The sequence below is a fragment of the Salvelinus fontinalis genome, chromosome 31, assembly GCF_029448725.1.
Source record: "Salvelinus fontinalis isolate EN_2023a chromosome 31, ASM2944872v1, whole genome shotgun sequence".
Taxonomy (NCBI): domain Eukaryota; kingdom Metazoa; phylum Chordata; class Actinopteri; order Salmoniformes; family Salmonidae; genus Salvelinus; species Salvelinus fontinalis.
This window is the reverse complement of record NC_074695.1, coordinates 28,677,443-28,693,769: the sequence shown is the minus strand read 5'-3', so window position 1 is coordinate 28,693,769 and position 16,327 is coordinate 28,677,443. Positions and strand designations below refer to the sequence as shown.

At 41.1% G+C, this 16,327-nt stretch overlaps 3 protein-coding genes across 9 annotated transcripts in view; 2 read left to right on the top strand and 1 right to left on the bottom strand.

The window, feature by feature from the left end:
- The window catches only part of LOC129829984 (bridge-like lipid transfer protein family member 3A), an 80,628-nt gene extending 76,801 nt beyond the window's left edge, over window positions 1-3,827 (top strand). The window contains exon 21 of the mRNA XM_055892073.1: window positions 395-3,827. Coding sequence (XP_055748048.1) covers window positions 395-511 — 117 coding nt within the window. The 3' untranslated portion in view covers window positions 512-3,827. The remainder of the gene's footprint in view (window positions 1-394) is intronic.
- A 47-nt stretch (window positions 3,828-3,874) lies between these two features.
- Window positions 3,875-5,821, bottom strand: taf11 (TAF11 RNA polymerase II, TATA box binding protein (TBP)-associated factor). Its single transcript, XM_055892088.1, has 5 exons — window positions 5,346-5,821; window positions 5,078-5,208; window positions 4,885-4,972; window positions 4,675-4,771; window positions 3,875-4,536 (listed from the first exon to the last, which is right to left on the bottom strand). The coding sequence occupies exons 1-5, from the start codon at window positions 5,508-5,510 to the stop codon at window positions 4,406-4,408; spliced, it is 612 nt and encodes a 203-aa protein (XP_055748063.1). The 5' UTR covers window positions 5,511-5,821; the 3' UTR covers window positions 3,875-4,405.
- A 1,193-nt stretch (window positions 5,822-7,014) lies between these two features.
- Window positions 7,015-16,327, top strand: part of LOC129829985 (ankyrin repeat and SAM domain-containing protein 1A-like) — a 112,688-nt gene continuing 103,375 nt past the window's right edge. For all 7 annotated transcript variants that reach the window (XM_055892081.1, XM_055892078.1, XM_055892075.1 and 4 more), the window contains exon 1: window positions 7,015-7,457. In XM_055892081.1, the coding sequence (XP_055748056.1) occupies window positions 7,282-7,457 (176 nt within the window). In that variant the 5' untranslated portion in view covers window positions 7,015-7,281. The remainder of the gene's footprint in view (window positions 7,458-16,327) is intronic.

The window sequence follows — 16,327 nt, the reverse complement described above, 5'->3', positions numbered from 1 at the left end:
TATGATAGCACAGTCCCTACAATAGTTGCATTGTACTTACAGTAGTTATGTTTTTTTTACCTTAAATGTGTGTGAAACCGTTGATTTAGAAATACATACTCATAGGGCTTAGCTGGAATGCTGTAAGTTAAATGATGGATGATTAGATGAAGGTAAGTCCACAATTCCATCTACTTATACAGATCCTGTATTCCTGTTGTAATAGTTGAAAAATCTGTTGCCAACGAGACAGTTGTAGTTCTCCTGTTTTGGTTATCTTGTTAAGGCTATGAGGGGCCAAATCAGGGCAGCAGGTATTCCAATTATAGCTGAATAGATATCTGGCTACTTGCGCTAGCAGAGAAACGTTATCTAGAAGTGAAAACTAATAAAGCCGACAACATTTTCCCTTCAGAGTCCGTCCCTGGGGTCCCAGCTATTGGAGGCTCAGTTGGCCCTCTCTCAAGCCCTCACTGACCGAGAACGTCTCCTCCTGGAGGTCAGGAAGTACGACCCCATGTTTGACCTGTGACCTCTTTACTCCCCCGACCAGCAGAGTGCGATATACTGACACTGCGTCAATAAGGGAGTAAAGGAACTGAATGAAATGTCTGGACCCAGGCATATGACAATTTGTAAACAACAAAGATGAGCACCCAATGGTGGAATCCACTCTGGTAGTTCGACAGCTCAAGCTCTTGTAATGAATTGTACAAACAGTGTGTCACTTCCAGAGAACACATAGGGGGCCCTTGTATTAACAAGAAGCCCCACTGGAGTCACTCTTTACACTCTGAGGTACATAACAGGTACTATTTTCATCTGACAATCTAAACGTGTTCCCTTCTGCTGTCCAAAAGCAGTTTTAATTTAAACCACCATAGAGAATACTCATTGTTGGGCTGCAACTCAATGGCCATTTATCTTTGATTTGAAGAACACATGCCAAAATGTGTCTTATAAACTGGGTGGTTAGAGCCCGGAATGCTGATTGGCTGACGGCCGTGGTATATCAGACCGCATACCACGGGTATGACAAAACATGTATTTTTACTGCTCTAATTACGTTGATAACCAGTTTATAATAGCAATAAGGCACATCGGGGGGTTGTGGTATATGGCCAATATACCAAGGGCTGTGTGCAAGGCGTTGTGCATAAGAACAGCCCTTAGCCGTGGTATATTGGCCATATACCACACCCATTGTGCCTTATTGCTTAATTATATGCACTGTGTCTTATATGGCAGAGAACAGTCAGAGTTGTAATTGAAGTCTGTTGATGATATGTTTTCCTGTACAAATCATTCACTGTCAGGCATGCTGTGTGAAGATCACTAGTGTTTTAGGAATCTTGGTGTGTGAGTTTACAAACATCCACAAAGCTTCAAAGATAAAACTGCTTGTCAATGTTAAGTAGGTCCTGTCCATAGTTGTACATAAATATAGGTCTGTATAGTTAGGAGCTGGTAGGTCTGTGTAGTTAGGAGCTGGTATCTTAGATGTGTTAATGTAACCATTGTTTAGGCCCATAGTGTATTAAATAGAAGAGTAGGGAAAGAAAAGCACTTTGACTTCAAGCAGTACTGCACTGTATCTGTATGGAGCTCCTGTGAATGGGAGCACCAGACAAACCTGCATACCTATCCCTTTGATTGATTGGTTGTGTATCACAGGGTAGGGCAAGCTGTCTCCACACTGTTCAGACACCAGGTCATTCCCCAGTGTTATCTTTGCATCATAAAAAAAACGATTACATTTTGTGACTGTAAAACTATATTTGTATTCTTCGTTTAATGTTCAGCTGACGCAACCCTTTTGAGGAAAGTTTCCACAATAGTTGTGGTACGTTAACTCATTTAGTTTGTTACATGAGGTGTACCCTGCCCTCAGACCGGTATTACTTGATCTCCTTAACTCACTCATCTGCATGGAGAAACACACATTCTAGGCATTCACTAATACCTCACTGCATGGATGAAATATAGTGTTATTCTTTTGATATGAACTTTTACAGGCATGTAACATGAATTTAACTTTTTGCAGCTATTGTCTTTTTTTAAATGATTTTCCATAAGACAGTGTAGCTACTAGCCATTTCAAACAAACACTAGTGGCACAGCCATCAGATCAAAGAATAGAGATAATGAATCTTAATTGTCTATATATGCACAATATATGTATAATACTAATCCTTTTATCTACAGTAAAACTGACAGGTGCACTAATGCCAATTTGTTGATGTATTCCACCCATTGGGTATCTTTCTATTGCTATGTAAAAGTCGTGAAGTCTTTGTACTAATTGGAATCATTTCTAGTATTATTTAAAGATGTGGTTATGATTTAATTATATATTTTTGTAGCAATTCTAGGGTATGATGTGGCGGTGACTTTAAAAGTATTTAAGTTTTATTATTTGTATGTTTTTTAGTATTTAGATTCGTATTTGGTCCTGATGAGGGAGAGGAGAGACATTGGAGTAACGTTACGTAGATCCAAGTCACATTCCGCAAAACAAGTGTGAGTTGTGAGAAACTCAAATGTATCAAGAGACTTGTTTGTGTATGTGGTACAGTGCTAACAAGTTAACTAAACAACCCTCAGTTGAGCTTTAGCATCATTCTCCACTCTCTTCTGAGTAGTAGCTTGAGACCTCTGGTGGTCAGAATAATATGCCACTGATTTTCTGGTTGCCTTCCAATATGAATATGAATGACAGTGTTACTTTCTAATTGTGGGAAGTCGCATGAAGCAATAGGAGGAAGTCTGTTTTGCCCATATCCTGAAAGGGAACAGTTTTTTTTAATGTACAAATGCCTAAAGTTATCAAATAAAAAATGGTCTAATGGTTCAGTTTTTCCCATCCTGCATGTTTTGTATTTGAAAATTCCCTCAAGGTCAGTCAGTGTAACAAAGCAGTGATTCCGTTCTCAATAATATCAGCAACCCTCAAACACATGCTGCGCCCCAATTTTTTGCTGATATTTGCTTTTTGGCATGGCCTTGGCTGTCAGTGTGATGGGGAATGAAAATGACACCCCCAGTTGGAAGGATGCAGTTATGTGATTGACTGTGACTAAGTGTGTCTAAAAATCAATCCTCACCCCCTCCTTAGCACAACCCTGTTAGTATCTCTCTGTCCGCAGCAGGGTGCCCACTCTGCCCCCAGCCAGCTCCCTCCTCACTGCCTGTCAAGTTACACTTCTACTGCATCCCTTATCTTACTTGGGTTACCATGAGGTATGGGGGTGGGACTGGGACACCCGGCCCCTCCCTACATGGGCTGCTTTCTCTTCCGTCTTAGTCATCAGAATGACTTTGCAAAAATATTATCATTGTTGTGGAAGGAGTGAGTGCATGCATTGTAACTGAACTGATTGTTCTTTTGCTCTATACCTTGTGGATTATTTGCACTTTTAAGTGTGGTATGTTCACTAGAAAATGCACTTGCTTAATGTGAATCACTTAGAGCAGGGGTGTCAAACTCATTCCACGGAGGGCCTAGTGTCTGCAGGTTTTTGTTTTTTCCTTTCAATAAAGCCCTAGACAACCAGGTGTGGGGAGTTCCTAACTAATTAGTGATGTTACTTCATCAATCAAGTACAAGGGAGGAGCAAAAACCCGCAGACACTCGGCCCTCCGTGGAATGAGTTTGACACCTGTGGATCACACCAGAGGATCATCCCTGATACTAATGTTGTGGGAGGCCCTCTGACAGTATTATGTAATATTTGTGTAACACTTGCTTAGAAGTCATCACATCATTGAATAAGACTAAACTTGGTTCTGTGAACCAAATTAGTATGTGAAATGTTTCAAAGTGATAAACTATTGAACTAACTTCGTCATTATTTGTGTGCTGTCTATATTCAGTGTAGTGACTATTTACTCAGTATGGTTGTATTACACATTTATTGGCCAGTGAGCAGGTTTATTGTCAGACACATGCACACACAAACTCATCTTACGAGACTTTACCGGTCTTCATCTAACAAGAGAAGATAAATCATTAACAAATGTGTCCTTTTATTTATTGAAATATGGCCCACAATTATTGACCTGAGGTCTAATAAAATGGTTTAACTGAAACAACTTTTTTCCAGGAAGTACTAGAAGTGACTAGTTTTGGATACTTCCATGCTTCACCAACAGCTCAAATAATAAAATTTATTTTAGAACATTGGCAAACCTTGATGCTGTGGTCATTTTATTATTGACCATTAGTATATCCAAGAAATGCCCTCAAATGTAACACAAAGGTTGACTTTGGAGTTCCTGACAACAGTATACTGCACTTGCCTTCATGGCCAAACCAATGGACATTGGAATACAGAATGAACATGAAAGTGGTGTGTAAGATGCCACCATCTGAAAGGTGAATACATCACCGCTTGGATCTATCTATAATCAGCAGGGCATGAGTGGCTCAGTGGAAGAGGATGTTCTTGTGCTTGGTGTTGGGGATCTGCTCTCTGCTCTTCAGCCTCCTGACAGCTTCCCTCATGTGCTTGGGCTGCAGGGGAGGCGTGTCCCCCCACTTCTCACACACATCCAGAGCTGCAGGACCAAACAGAAAAGCATGTCAGAGTAGTCAAAATGCTTCAAAGCCTTCGTTGGTTAAGATATAAGACAAACGATCCAGATCTCATATCTGGCCAACTAGTCAATATTAACTCAGTGATGTCCCTCACTGACCTTCCTCCACTATTTCTCCAGCGAAGACCTTGGAAATACCAGACATGGCGATAACCACATTTTGAGAGACTGAAGATCCTGTAATGGACTGTATCAGCTGTATCAACCAGGTAAAGAAAAGCATACATTGAAATACAAGCATCAGTGAAATGTAATATTAAAATTTAACTTATTCTGATTAAATATTACATATGTGCCTAAAGGTCTTACCCTCTTGATGGCAGCTTTTGGGAAAGCAGAGCGTCTATACATCTCATAGCGGTTAAGCTGCTCCTCAGAGAAGGATGAGACCAAAACCCTGGACAACACCAGAGGGAAAAATGTTAAAGTACGAATGCTTGCAACAAATAATTGTCTTAGTGCAGGTACCAGACAAACACAAATGACAGTATCAGAATCTTACTGCATCTTCTGTATCTCATCCTCGTCAACCTTTTGGCGCTTCTCCTTTTTCTTCTCAGGCTCCACTTTTAGTTTTTTGGAAGCAGGTTGATCTGAGGTTCCCTCATCCTCATCATCTCCACCCACAGAGTCCTTCAGCAGGTCATGCAAAGTAAACAAAGGATTGTAGATATTGTAGAAAAGTAAGAAATTGTTTACTATATCTTGAATGTGGATGTAGGGCCAATGTTTCAATACACTTTTTATAGATATTCTAAAAACCCACTTACCTGTTTGTGTTCGCGTTTGAGTGATTGTGAGGAGGAATCTTTTGATTCGGTGTCTGCATCCGAAGTCACAGGCACTTCTTCAGTGTCTTCGGTTTTAGGGCTTCCTCTAGCAGCCAATGATTTCTCCGAGTTGGATTCAGTCTTTATCCTAGCTGGGTCTGCCATAACTCATTCGAAATCTTACCACACCAATCTAATGTATAATTATGCAACAGTCAAAACGGAAATGTTTGACTCGAGAAACATAAACAAGTTTGCTAACTGCTAGCAAACAACTCCACAGCCAGCTACGCTCACTTACTGTCCTCGTGACTTACTATCCTCGTGGAATTTTGTGTACCACGTTTATTGATCAAGAAAATAAAACCGTTACTTTAGCAAAATATTACCTAAAGCGCGAAAGATAAATGTTTTGAAGCCTCATCAAAAAACAACATGGAGAACACTCCGGCCGGAAGCTGCTGCTGAAATCAACTTCCGGCTTAAACCCTCTATTGCCCTTTATTGGGAGAGCGTTGACAACAATTATATATATATATATATTATAATTCTGTCCTTTCTCTGTCATTTGAGAAAAGATGCACACATTCCGTTATATTTGTTCCAGTGCTTTGTATACATTCAACTAGTCATACTTGTTACAGTGTTTGTTTAAATGGGAAAGAAAATACTAGGCTCCTTTTTAGATGATCAGTGCTCTAACTAAATGTCATTTGGTAATCGACGTTTTCAACTATATCAATATGTCAATAGCCTCGATAATTAACTTTAAAATACATTTAACTCTCTGGAACCCATACGGATATTTTTTGTTTTATGATTGCTCCTTCAGCGTCTCTCAACAAAAAAAAAGTCAGGAGAAAGAGAGAGTTAGCGTTGGACATGTAACCGAAAGGTCGCGGGTTCGAATACCTGAGCCGACAAGGTGAAAAAAATATGTTGATGTTCTCTTGAGGAAGGCACTTAACCCTACTTTTCTCCAGGGGTGCTGACCTACTATGGGTGACCATGTAAAACAGCACATTTCACTGCACCTGTCCAGTGTATGTGAAAATAAAACATATTTCTTTACCTTTATTATTGCACCCCTGTGGGAGGGAAGGTCCCTGTTCATCTTCTGAATGCACCTGAAACCGCACGTCTTCAAAGACTATCTTAAATAATCCCCCTCCTCACCTTGAACCACCCCTCCCTTTCCAGCGCTGACTTTATTGATAGCCACTTTATTGAGGAGGTGTTTTATTTATTTAACCTTTATTTAACTAGGCAAGTCAGTTAAGAACAAATTCGAATTTACATTGACGGCCTACGCCGACCAAACCCTAACCCGTGTACTTATTATGCCTGTCACATGTGGTTGTCCCAACTAGCTATTTTAAGATGAATGCACTAACTGTAAATCGCTCTGGATAAGAGCGTCTGCTAAATGACAAAAATGTAAATGTAATGACCATGTACTGTGCACTTCAGCACTTATATATTTTGTACATAGAAAAATGTTCTGGATGAATTATGTGCTTTTGTAGTTGTAGGGACATTATTATTATGTTCTTGAACATTGGTAGTAGAATATAATGGAATACAATAATCACCAACTAAATACAATAATGCAAGATTATGAACAAACTGATTGATCGACGTCGTCAGATAGGGAGCAGTTTTGAGGAAGTGACGCGCGCTTGAGACAGGGTGAAGGAAGTTTCATTTGGCTCTGTGGTGCTTAACTAAAGTTTTCCCCGGAGCCACAGTGGGGGATTAGAAATTCTGTGAAATTGTAACGCTGGAGAGACTGATCCAGCTGTGGAGGGAACCATCGTTTTCCTCGGCGTTGAAAGAACGATTACGTCTGTGAGATTAGTAGAGGACCGCAAAGGATTTTTTCTCCCGCTTTCTAACCCCTCTTTCCCAAATCCTCCGACCCCCTTCTCGATCCGAGATGGGGAAGGAGCAGGAACTCCTAGAGGCGGCGCGCACAGGAAATCTTGCCGCGGTGGAAAAGCTTCTCTCTGGGAAACGACAATCGACTGGAAGTGGAAGTGGATCATCAGGGACTGGTGGAAGCAGCAATAGCAGTGGTCACAATGCTTCGCACCCGCTTTCCAGCCTCCTCAGGTAGGGGAGAGCAGTGGATGAATGGAAGGCAGAGCTAGATGGTTCCGACCTAGAACGATCGGTGCTTTTAAAGTGTGTTGTAAACGGCAAAGCTACATTCAGTAAACAACCCCCCTGGTCAATAATTTTATTGTATTTCGGTTGCAATCACAGCAGTAGATATTAATTTGCTAATTTGCATCCATGCAGTGGACCCTTGCCATGTTTAATAATAACACATTAACGTTGCATGCGCAATGGAGTGCCTCTTTGTTAGATGATCGTCAGTGTAAAATACATAAATAAAATGCCACATGCAACAGAAACCTTGTTACATACGCAAGATATTCATATCATAATGTTTCCAGTATGTCGTATTGCAAACTCTAGTCCTCCATTTAATCGTAGCTAACTAGTCAATTGTTTTGGTTTGTCTATACATTTTGGACCGTTATCATTGAGAAAAATTGTCTACAAACGCCCAAACATAATAATAGTATTTTGATTATATTGACGCCAGACCCATTCATTCTCATATGCCACGATTAATTTGATTCACATAAACCGCGATAAAGGCAATGAAACACAAACTGTCAGTGAAATGGAACATTCTTCCCCTGGTATTGTTGTTCCATGCCCTCCCGGGGCTAGTCTCTACTAGCAAGTTGGTGGAATGCAGTTTGTCAGCGGCCTGGGCAGTTGCATGCTGTTTTTTACTTGATCATGCCGTGAAAAATATTGGTTTATTTTAACCACAGTCCATCTTGCTCAGGGTTCTTTGTGCTGATAGGATTACATGGGTATAGATGAAGTGAGTGCACTTGAATGCCCACTGAGTGGTGACAATGTCTGAAATAATAATGTTGGTGGCACCTCTACAGTCCTTTCAGGTAAAGGCTGCATGAGAAAGGGAAACTGAAAACACAATGACCTAGACCTAGGCTAACTCAAGCCCTATGAGACTGTCAGTGCCATTTCCACTGGGCTTGGAGTCATTCATTGCCCTGGGACTTGTGGTGCCCTTTATTGTCTACTCAGTAACATACTCCAAGGTGCTTTAAACCTGCCATGTTAATGGTCCTTTGCTACTTGGCAAGCTAGCAAAGGACTGTATGCTGTTGGGTTGGTAAAGCACCTCCTGACCTTAACCTTTTACACGAAATGCACAAGGACCAACTGCCCAACCCTACACAGTAAAGTTTAACATGGAAGAAGATTGGAGGTAACATGGTCATAACATGGACCTTCCTCTTAAACTCTCAAAGGTTTTATGCCATGATATGCCTTCCATCTCATGTCTTTGGCTAAGAAACCGTGTTAACCACGGAAAGGGCTTTCATTTGTTATTTTTGATTCTAGGACCAGATAAACCGATGACAATCAGAATGCTGGCAACATACAGGTGCGCAGCAGCCCTGTCAATCAACCTCCTATAAGCCTCATCAGGGTGCCTACGTCTCGTGACTGAGACAAGTGTTTGCTAAAAGCCCCTAGATGATGCATCGCTGTGCTACTCCTGCCAGCTGTACACTACACTGACTGTACTCTAGCTAATTACATTAAACCTTCTCAATCGGAAATTCAGGGATGTCATGATTCAGTCAAGGCTGCCTCCATCCCTGCCTCTCTGTTACTGATCTGTGGGCGGGCATGGACTGAAGAGCCCATTGTATCATCTGGTCTGGCTCGCTTAATCAATGGCTGCCAACCTTCCTCTTGGAAATGATTGGCTAGCACTTGTTGGAAATAAATAAAAACGATGGTCTAACCATTGACTGTTAAAAGCTTCACTACTGCAGCCTAATATCACTCACTTCTCTGAAAGCCTGTGGGCCCTTCAGCCTTTAAAATATCCCATTAGCATTGCCTCTAAGTATATGTGAGCTATACAGATGTATTGACATGTTTACCACAGAGAGGCTCAGGGGTAGTGTTTGCTGTTGTATGTGACATTTAATTTAGCACATGTAATGAAAATGTCAATACGTTTAGGGGCATGAATGTGAATTACCATTTGTTTGACAACACTGTTCGTAAGGTTTTAAATGTTATCAAACTCAACCGTTTATCATTTCCAGTGATAAAGACATGGATGTCTCATGGTATGGCGGGGTATGCAAAATTGGTCAACTTTGAACACCTTGACCTCCTGAATGTTTTGGCATTCAGGTCAAAAAATACACTTTCTGACCACTTCTTCCATGGGCAAACATGTATGGAAAGTTTTGTTTAAATCAAAATGGATTCTGTCATAAAGTGATTGAATTCAAATGGATTTACACTAAAGATGGTTGGTTGGTCTGTGTAGTGTGCAGCTTGCTCAACTTATTTCCATGATGGAAAAGCACTAACCTATAGGCCTAGGCCCAAATTGATGCATATTCTACTTTCATGTTGCACTACTTCCCCACCAGCTACTGTAGGTTGTAACACTGACATCTGTTTGTAGCACAGGCACAGCATAGGTAGTTGCTCTTCTTTGCATAATGCATGCAACAGTTTTTTATTCCCACATTTACTATCATCATTGGCGAAGGTGTGTTGTGTTTGTGCTGAATTTTTTGCAGTTCTTTCTTTGGAATGGAGTACATGTTGAGACTTGTTGCTTTTGTAACCAGGCAGGAGCACAGCTTCGCTCTGCAGAATGTCTACTTTTCCTGAATGCCTGAATGGAAGACTCAATTGGACAGACACGAGCCCATCATGTTCAGAAGCCCCACATGTGCTTTGTATTACTCTGAAACAGAAAGATAATTGAATGGAATGGGACTGGCACTGGATGGCATTCCCCACAGCTGTCATGGTAGGAGACAGGCAGCCCAAAGTGTCAACATTACCTGCTCGGCATCAATAACAACCTTTCAGACTGAACAGCAGCAGAGTGGTGCCTAATAAGGCTTCCTGTTCACCAGGGTTGGGTTCAATGACATTTCACTGTCAATGCCAGGATAACCATGTGGTATTCAGTTCACGAGTTGAATATCAATGCACTTCCTGAATTGAATTCCATTTCAATATAATTGACCTCTGTTATTTTTGTTTGCTGATGTGTTTTTTTTACTACCACTGTGCTCGTCCTCTCTACAATAAAACATGTGATTAGGCCTATGCCAATGGGGGTGCTTTAATCCAGTGGCTTAAGACCAACTAAAGAAGCAGAAGTTGTGAAACAAATGACTGAATCTGAATGTCATACATTAACTGCAAGCTATGCCTTTACAAATAGTGTACTGTACATTTACTGCAACATACTGCCAGGATCTCACTTGGGCTCCATGACCCGTCTTGATCCTGGAGGTCCACAGGAAGAACTCTTCTCCGGAACTTCCTGTACCAGGTTGTCCAAACAGCCCCAGTTGCTGTGGCTGGGCCATGGCCGGGGTAAGTTGAGTCCATGGCAGGCCAGGGAGAGCAAGAGCGAGCCTGGCTTTCCCACTTATGGGAAAATAACAGAGGAATGCATGGAGGAGCACTAAGCGAACTGACACTCACCAAGCTTAGTCAGATGAAGGGCTGTGTATTGTCTCTTAAATTAACACAACATCTAGAACAGCCATTTTTTTATATTTTTATGAGTCCTCAAGGACCAGTCTGGGCATTTTCTAGGCTCAATGTCCAAGTGAAGAAACAGCTGTCAGCTGTAGAAAAGACATTTTTAAATGCATTCTCTTTTCTACAAATGGACTCTTTAAAAAAAAATATATGTTTAATAGTACTATAGGTAGGGATGTAACGATTCACCGATACGCATCAGTCCCCGGTTCAAATGCGAGTGCAAGGTCTGGCGGACCCCAAACCTATCCAAATGTATCACGCATCGGTCAGAAACTCTTACGAATCGCCTGTTCACTAAATTGTTTTGCTCATATTACTTTCTTTCTTCCCTCCGAAAATACCTAATATTTTGTGACAACTGATGCGTTCTCTTCTTCAGTGTCGAACTACGCATGTAACTTTTGACAGTCATTGATCATCAAGTAATTTTGTATGCTGAACAACCCAGGCAATATCAGTAGCCTGGACAAACAGCTACCTAGATGATTATTAGCAACTAGGGTTGCACATTTTGAGGAATATTCAGAGGTGGAAACTTTCTGTGGGATTTTATGGGAATTAACGGAAATGCACTACCGTTCAAAAGTTTGGGGTCACTTAGAAATGTCCTTGTTTTTGAAAGAAAATATATTTTTTTGTCCATTAAAATAACATGAAATTGATCAGAAATACAGTGTAGACATTGTTAATGTTGTAAATGACTATTATAGCTGGAAATGTTTATTTTTATGGAATATCTAATATCTAGGTGTACAGAGGCTAGGTGTATCAGCAACCATCACTCCTGTGTTCCAATGGCATGTTGTGTTAGCTAATCCAAGTTGATCATTTTAAAAGGGTAATTGATCATTAGAAAACCCTTTTGCAATTGTTAGCACAGCTGAAAACTGTTGTTCTGATTAAGAAGCAATAAAACTAGCTTTTAGACTAGTTGAGTATCTGAAGCATCAGCATTTGTGGGTTCAATTACAGGCTGAAAATGGCCAGAAACAAAGCATTTTCTTCTGAAACTCGTCAGTCTATACTTGTTCTGAGAAATTAAGGCTATTCCATGCGAGGAATTGCCAAGAAACTGAAGATCTCGTACAACGCTGTGTACTACTCCCTTCACAGAACAGCGCAAACCTTTTCTAACCAGAATAGAAAGAGTGAGAGGCCCTGGTGCACAACTGAACAAGAGGACAAGTACATTTAGTGTCTAGTTTGAGAAACAGACGCCTCACAAGTCTTCAACTGGCAGCTTCATTAAGTAGTACCTGCAAAATACCAGTCTCAATGTCAACAGTAGGTGACTCTGGGATGCTGGCCTTCTAAGCAGAATTGCTTAGAATCTCAGACTGGCCAATAAAAATAAAAGATTAAGATGGGCAAAGAACACAGACACTGAACAGAGGAACTCTGCATCTGCTCCTCCCCTCCGGCGTACGACGTTGCCAGAATACTAACCACCGGTCCTGGCATTCATCATTATGCACACCTGGCACTCATCATTACGCCCACCTGTTAATCATTATGATTCACACCTGGACTTCATTACCTTCATCATTTCCTCCCCTTTATGTCACTCTCTTATGTTCACTCACCAGTTGGTATTATTTTTGTGTACCGGTGTGTAGCCACATGGAATTGTCTCGTTACTGGTTTTGTAGTTTTATTAAACGTTCACCTGCTTCCCGACTCATTATTACATGAGTTGACTTTTCACGTGGAATAATTTCACTGAACAACAAAAAAATGGAATATTGAATGATCCATCGCATCTCCCAAATAAGTTTTCAACATACATCTGTAAAGTATAGAAACTAAAGCTTTGGTTGTCTTCCTCTCAGGCTTCCATGTCTTCTCCCATGACCTCAATGTCCACCTCATGAGCATCAGACTCTGAGGCTTCATCTTGACTGTCACTTTCCAACCTTGTTGAGGATGGCTTGTTGTCAGGCTCAAAAAGCCTCAAATTTGCCCGGATGGCCACCAGTTTTTCAACCCTTGTATTGGTCAGCCTGTTGCATGCTTTGGTGTGTGTGTTCCCAAACAGGGACCAGTTGCGCTCTGAGGCGGCTGATGATGTTGGGATTTGGAGGATGGAGGCAACAGGGGAAAGAGCCTCAGACCCACAAAGTCTTTTCCACCAGGTGGCTGATGCAATATGGCAGTTGTGCCAACATGTCTAATTTCCATCCCAAAGCCCTTGCTTGGAAGTGTACTTCACCAGACTGCCAAGAACCTTGCCCTCATCCAGGCCAAGGTGGCAAGACAAGGTAGTGATGGCACCATAGGCCTTGTGGATCTCTGCACCAGACAGGATGCTCTTGCCAGCAAACTTGGGGTCCAACATGTACGCTGCGGCGTGTACGGGCTTCAGGCAGACGTTCTTCACGTTTTTTGATGTATTTCAGAACTGCAGTTTCCTCTGCTTGGAGCAACAGTGAAGTGGGCAGGGCAGTACGGATTTCTTCTCTTACATCTGCAAGCAGTCTGAACATCAGACGGGAAGGCATTGTCTCCCTCAATCCGTGCAATGGCTACTGCTGTAGGTTTCAGGAGTTTTAGGCTGCTTACCACTCTTCCCCCAAAATACATCATCCAGGAGGATCCTCTTGATGGGGCTGTCCATATCGGCAGACAGTGATATGGCCATTTTTTGGAGAGTCTCCTTCCCCTCCAGGAGACTGTCAAACATGATGACAACACCATCCCAATGGGTGTTGCTGGGCAGCTTCAATGTGGTGCTCTTATTCTTCTCATGTTGCTTGGTGAGATAGATTGCTGCTATAACTTGATGACCCTTCACATACCTAACCATTTCCTTGGCTCTCTTGTAGAGTGAATCCATTGTTTTCAGTCCCATGCTGTCCTTGATGAACAGCACAGCCAATGGGTGGGATGTGAGGGTAGGACTCCTCCACTTTAGACCAAGCAGCCTTCATGTTCGCAGCATTGTCTGTCACCAGTTCAAATACCTTCTGTGGTCCAAGGTCATTGATGACTGCCTTCAGCTCATCTGCAATGTAGAGACCGGTGTGTCTGTTGTCCCTTGTGTCTGTCCTCTTGTAGAATACTGGTTGAGGGGTGGAGAAGATGTAGTTAATTTTTCCTTGCCCACAAATATTCAACCAGCCATCAGAGATGATTACAAAACAGTCTGCTTTCTCTATGATTTGCTTGACCTTCACTTGAACTCTGTTGAACTCTGCATCCAGCAAATGTGTAGATAAAGCATATCTGGTTGGAGGGGTGTATGCTGGGGGAAGAACATTCAGAAATATCTTCCAATACACCATTGCCTGTGAACATCAGAGGTGAAGCAGTTGCATACTGTACGAGCAAGACATTCATCAGCATTTCTCTGACTACGTTCCAAAAAAACTTCTGTTTCCAGGAGGACAATGAGCTGTTGCTATCGATAAGATGTCTGATTCATAATTTTTACCTCGAATAGAAGTAGAGGGACTTTTGTCACAGGTTGCTTATTGTGAGCGCTGCGGGAACTTTATGTACTTGGCCAGATGATTCTGCATCTTTGTTGCATTCTTCACATATGATTTGGCACAGTATTTGCAAATGTACATAGCTTTTCCTTCAACATTAGCTGCAGTGAAATGTCTCCACATCAGATAGTGCTCGTGGCACTTTCCTGTAAAGATTATAAAAAAATGAGTTTAAAAAAACCATACAATTCCATATACAGATAAATATTTAAGCAGTTAGATTGAACAACTCCTTTGTAAGAAATGTTTTAAAATGAAACATGTTATGGAAACAGGTGAATTAACTTCTCTGGGATATTCGGGACGCTAGCGTCCCACCTCAACAACAGGCAGTGAAATTGCAGGGCGCCAAATAAAAAATAAAAAACAGAAATCCCATAATTAAAATTCCTCAAACATACAAGTATTTTACACCATTTTAAAGATAAACTTGTTAATCCAGCCACAGTGTCCGATTTCAAAAAGGCTTTACGACGAAAGCACACCAAACGATTATGTTAGGTCAGTACCTAGTCACAGAAAAACACAGCCATTTTTTTCCAGCCAAAGAGAGGAGTCACAAAAAGCAGAAATAGAGATACAATTAATCACTAACCTTTGATGATCTTCATCAGATGACACTCATAGGACTTCATGTTACGCAAAACATGTATGATTTGTTCGATAAAGTTCATATTTATATTCAAAAATTTTAGTTTACATTGGCGCGTTATGTTCAGTAGTTCCAAAACATCCGGTGATTTTGCAGAGAGCCACATCAATTTACATCAAAGTTGAAATCTATTTAAATTCCTATTGTCAGACTACTCTACTTTGTTAAGCAATTCAAAACTAACTTGTTGACATGTTGTGTTGCAGATTCAAAGCCATATTAACTCATTGCAGAATATATCCATAATCATGAATGAATCATATTTATTTGATGACAATGCACCTAGTCACCCGTCAAACACCTGAACTCCCAACAGTTACATTGCTTTAACAAAATCAAAATAGTAAACGATGCAAAGATATTCCTATTATATACTTAACAAAAATATAAATGCAACATGTAAAGTGTTGGTCCCATTTTTTATGAGCTAAAATAAAAGATCTTAGACATTTTTCATGTGCACAAAAAGCGTATTTCTCAATTTTGTGCACAAATTAGTTTACATCCCTGTTAATGAACATTTCTCCTTTGCCAAGATAATCCATCCACCTGACAGGTGTGGGATATCAAGAAGCTGATTAAACAGCATGGACATTACACAGGTGTGTCTTGTGCTGGGGACAGTTAAAGGACACCATAAAATGTGCAGTTTTGTCTCACACACACACACACGTCAGGTCAACCTATCGTTCCTCTATGGTATCGGAGCCCATGTATCTAGATACGTCTTGAAAGGGAAAGATTCACATCAGTCAGTCAAGGAAGCGAAATAGAATCAGGCAATTTTAGGGCTAGATGAGGGTTGGATTAAGTTGTTCAAGTAGGCCAACTAAAATAAGTAAGCAATGCATTTAGCCTCTTTTAGTCACCATTAGTAACGTTTTAGGAAGTTTGAGTTAAGTCCTTGCCCTGAGTGACTCAGAATTTGCTTAAATCTGCATAAAAAACTGAATTTGAAAGAAAAAATGTAGGCTAAACAGAGCTTGCAGACATCAGATGAACCCTAACCCGTAACCACAGAGGAAGGGACTGGGAGGAGAGAGGTGTGTGTGTGTGTATGCCAGCCAGGGTCAGGTTACTCAGCTGTGGAGGTTTCTTCTGCTCAAATCAGAGTGGTGATCACAATAAGCCTTAAGCTGTAATTGTGAAAGCCACAACGGTTGCAGCAAGTGAATTTGCGACCTCTCAAATGTTCT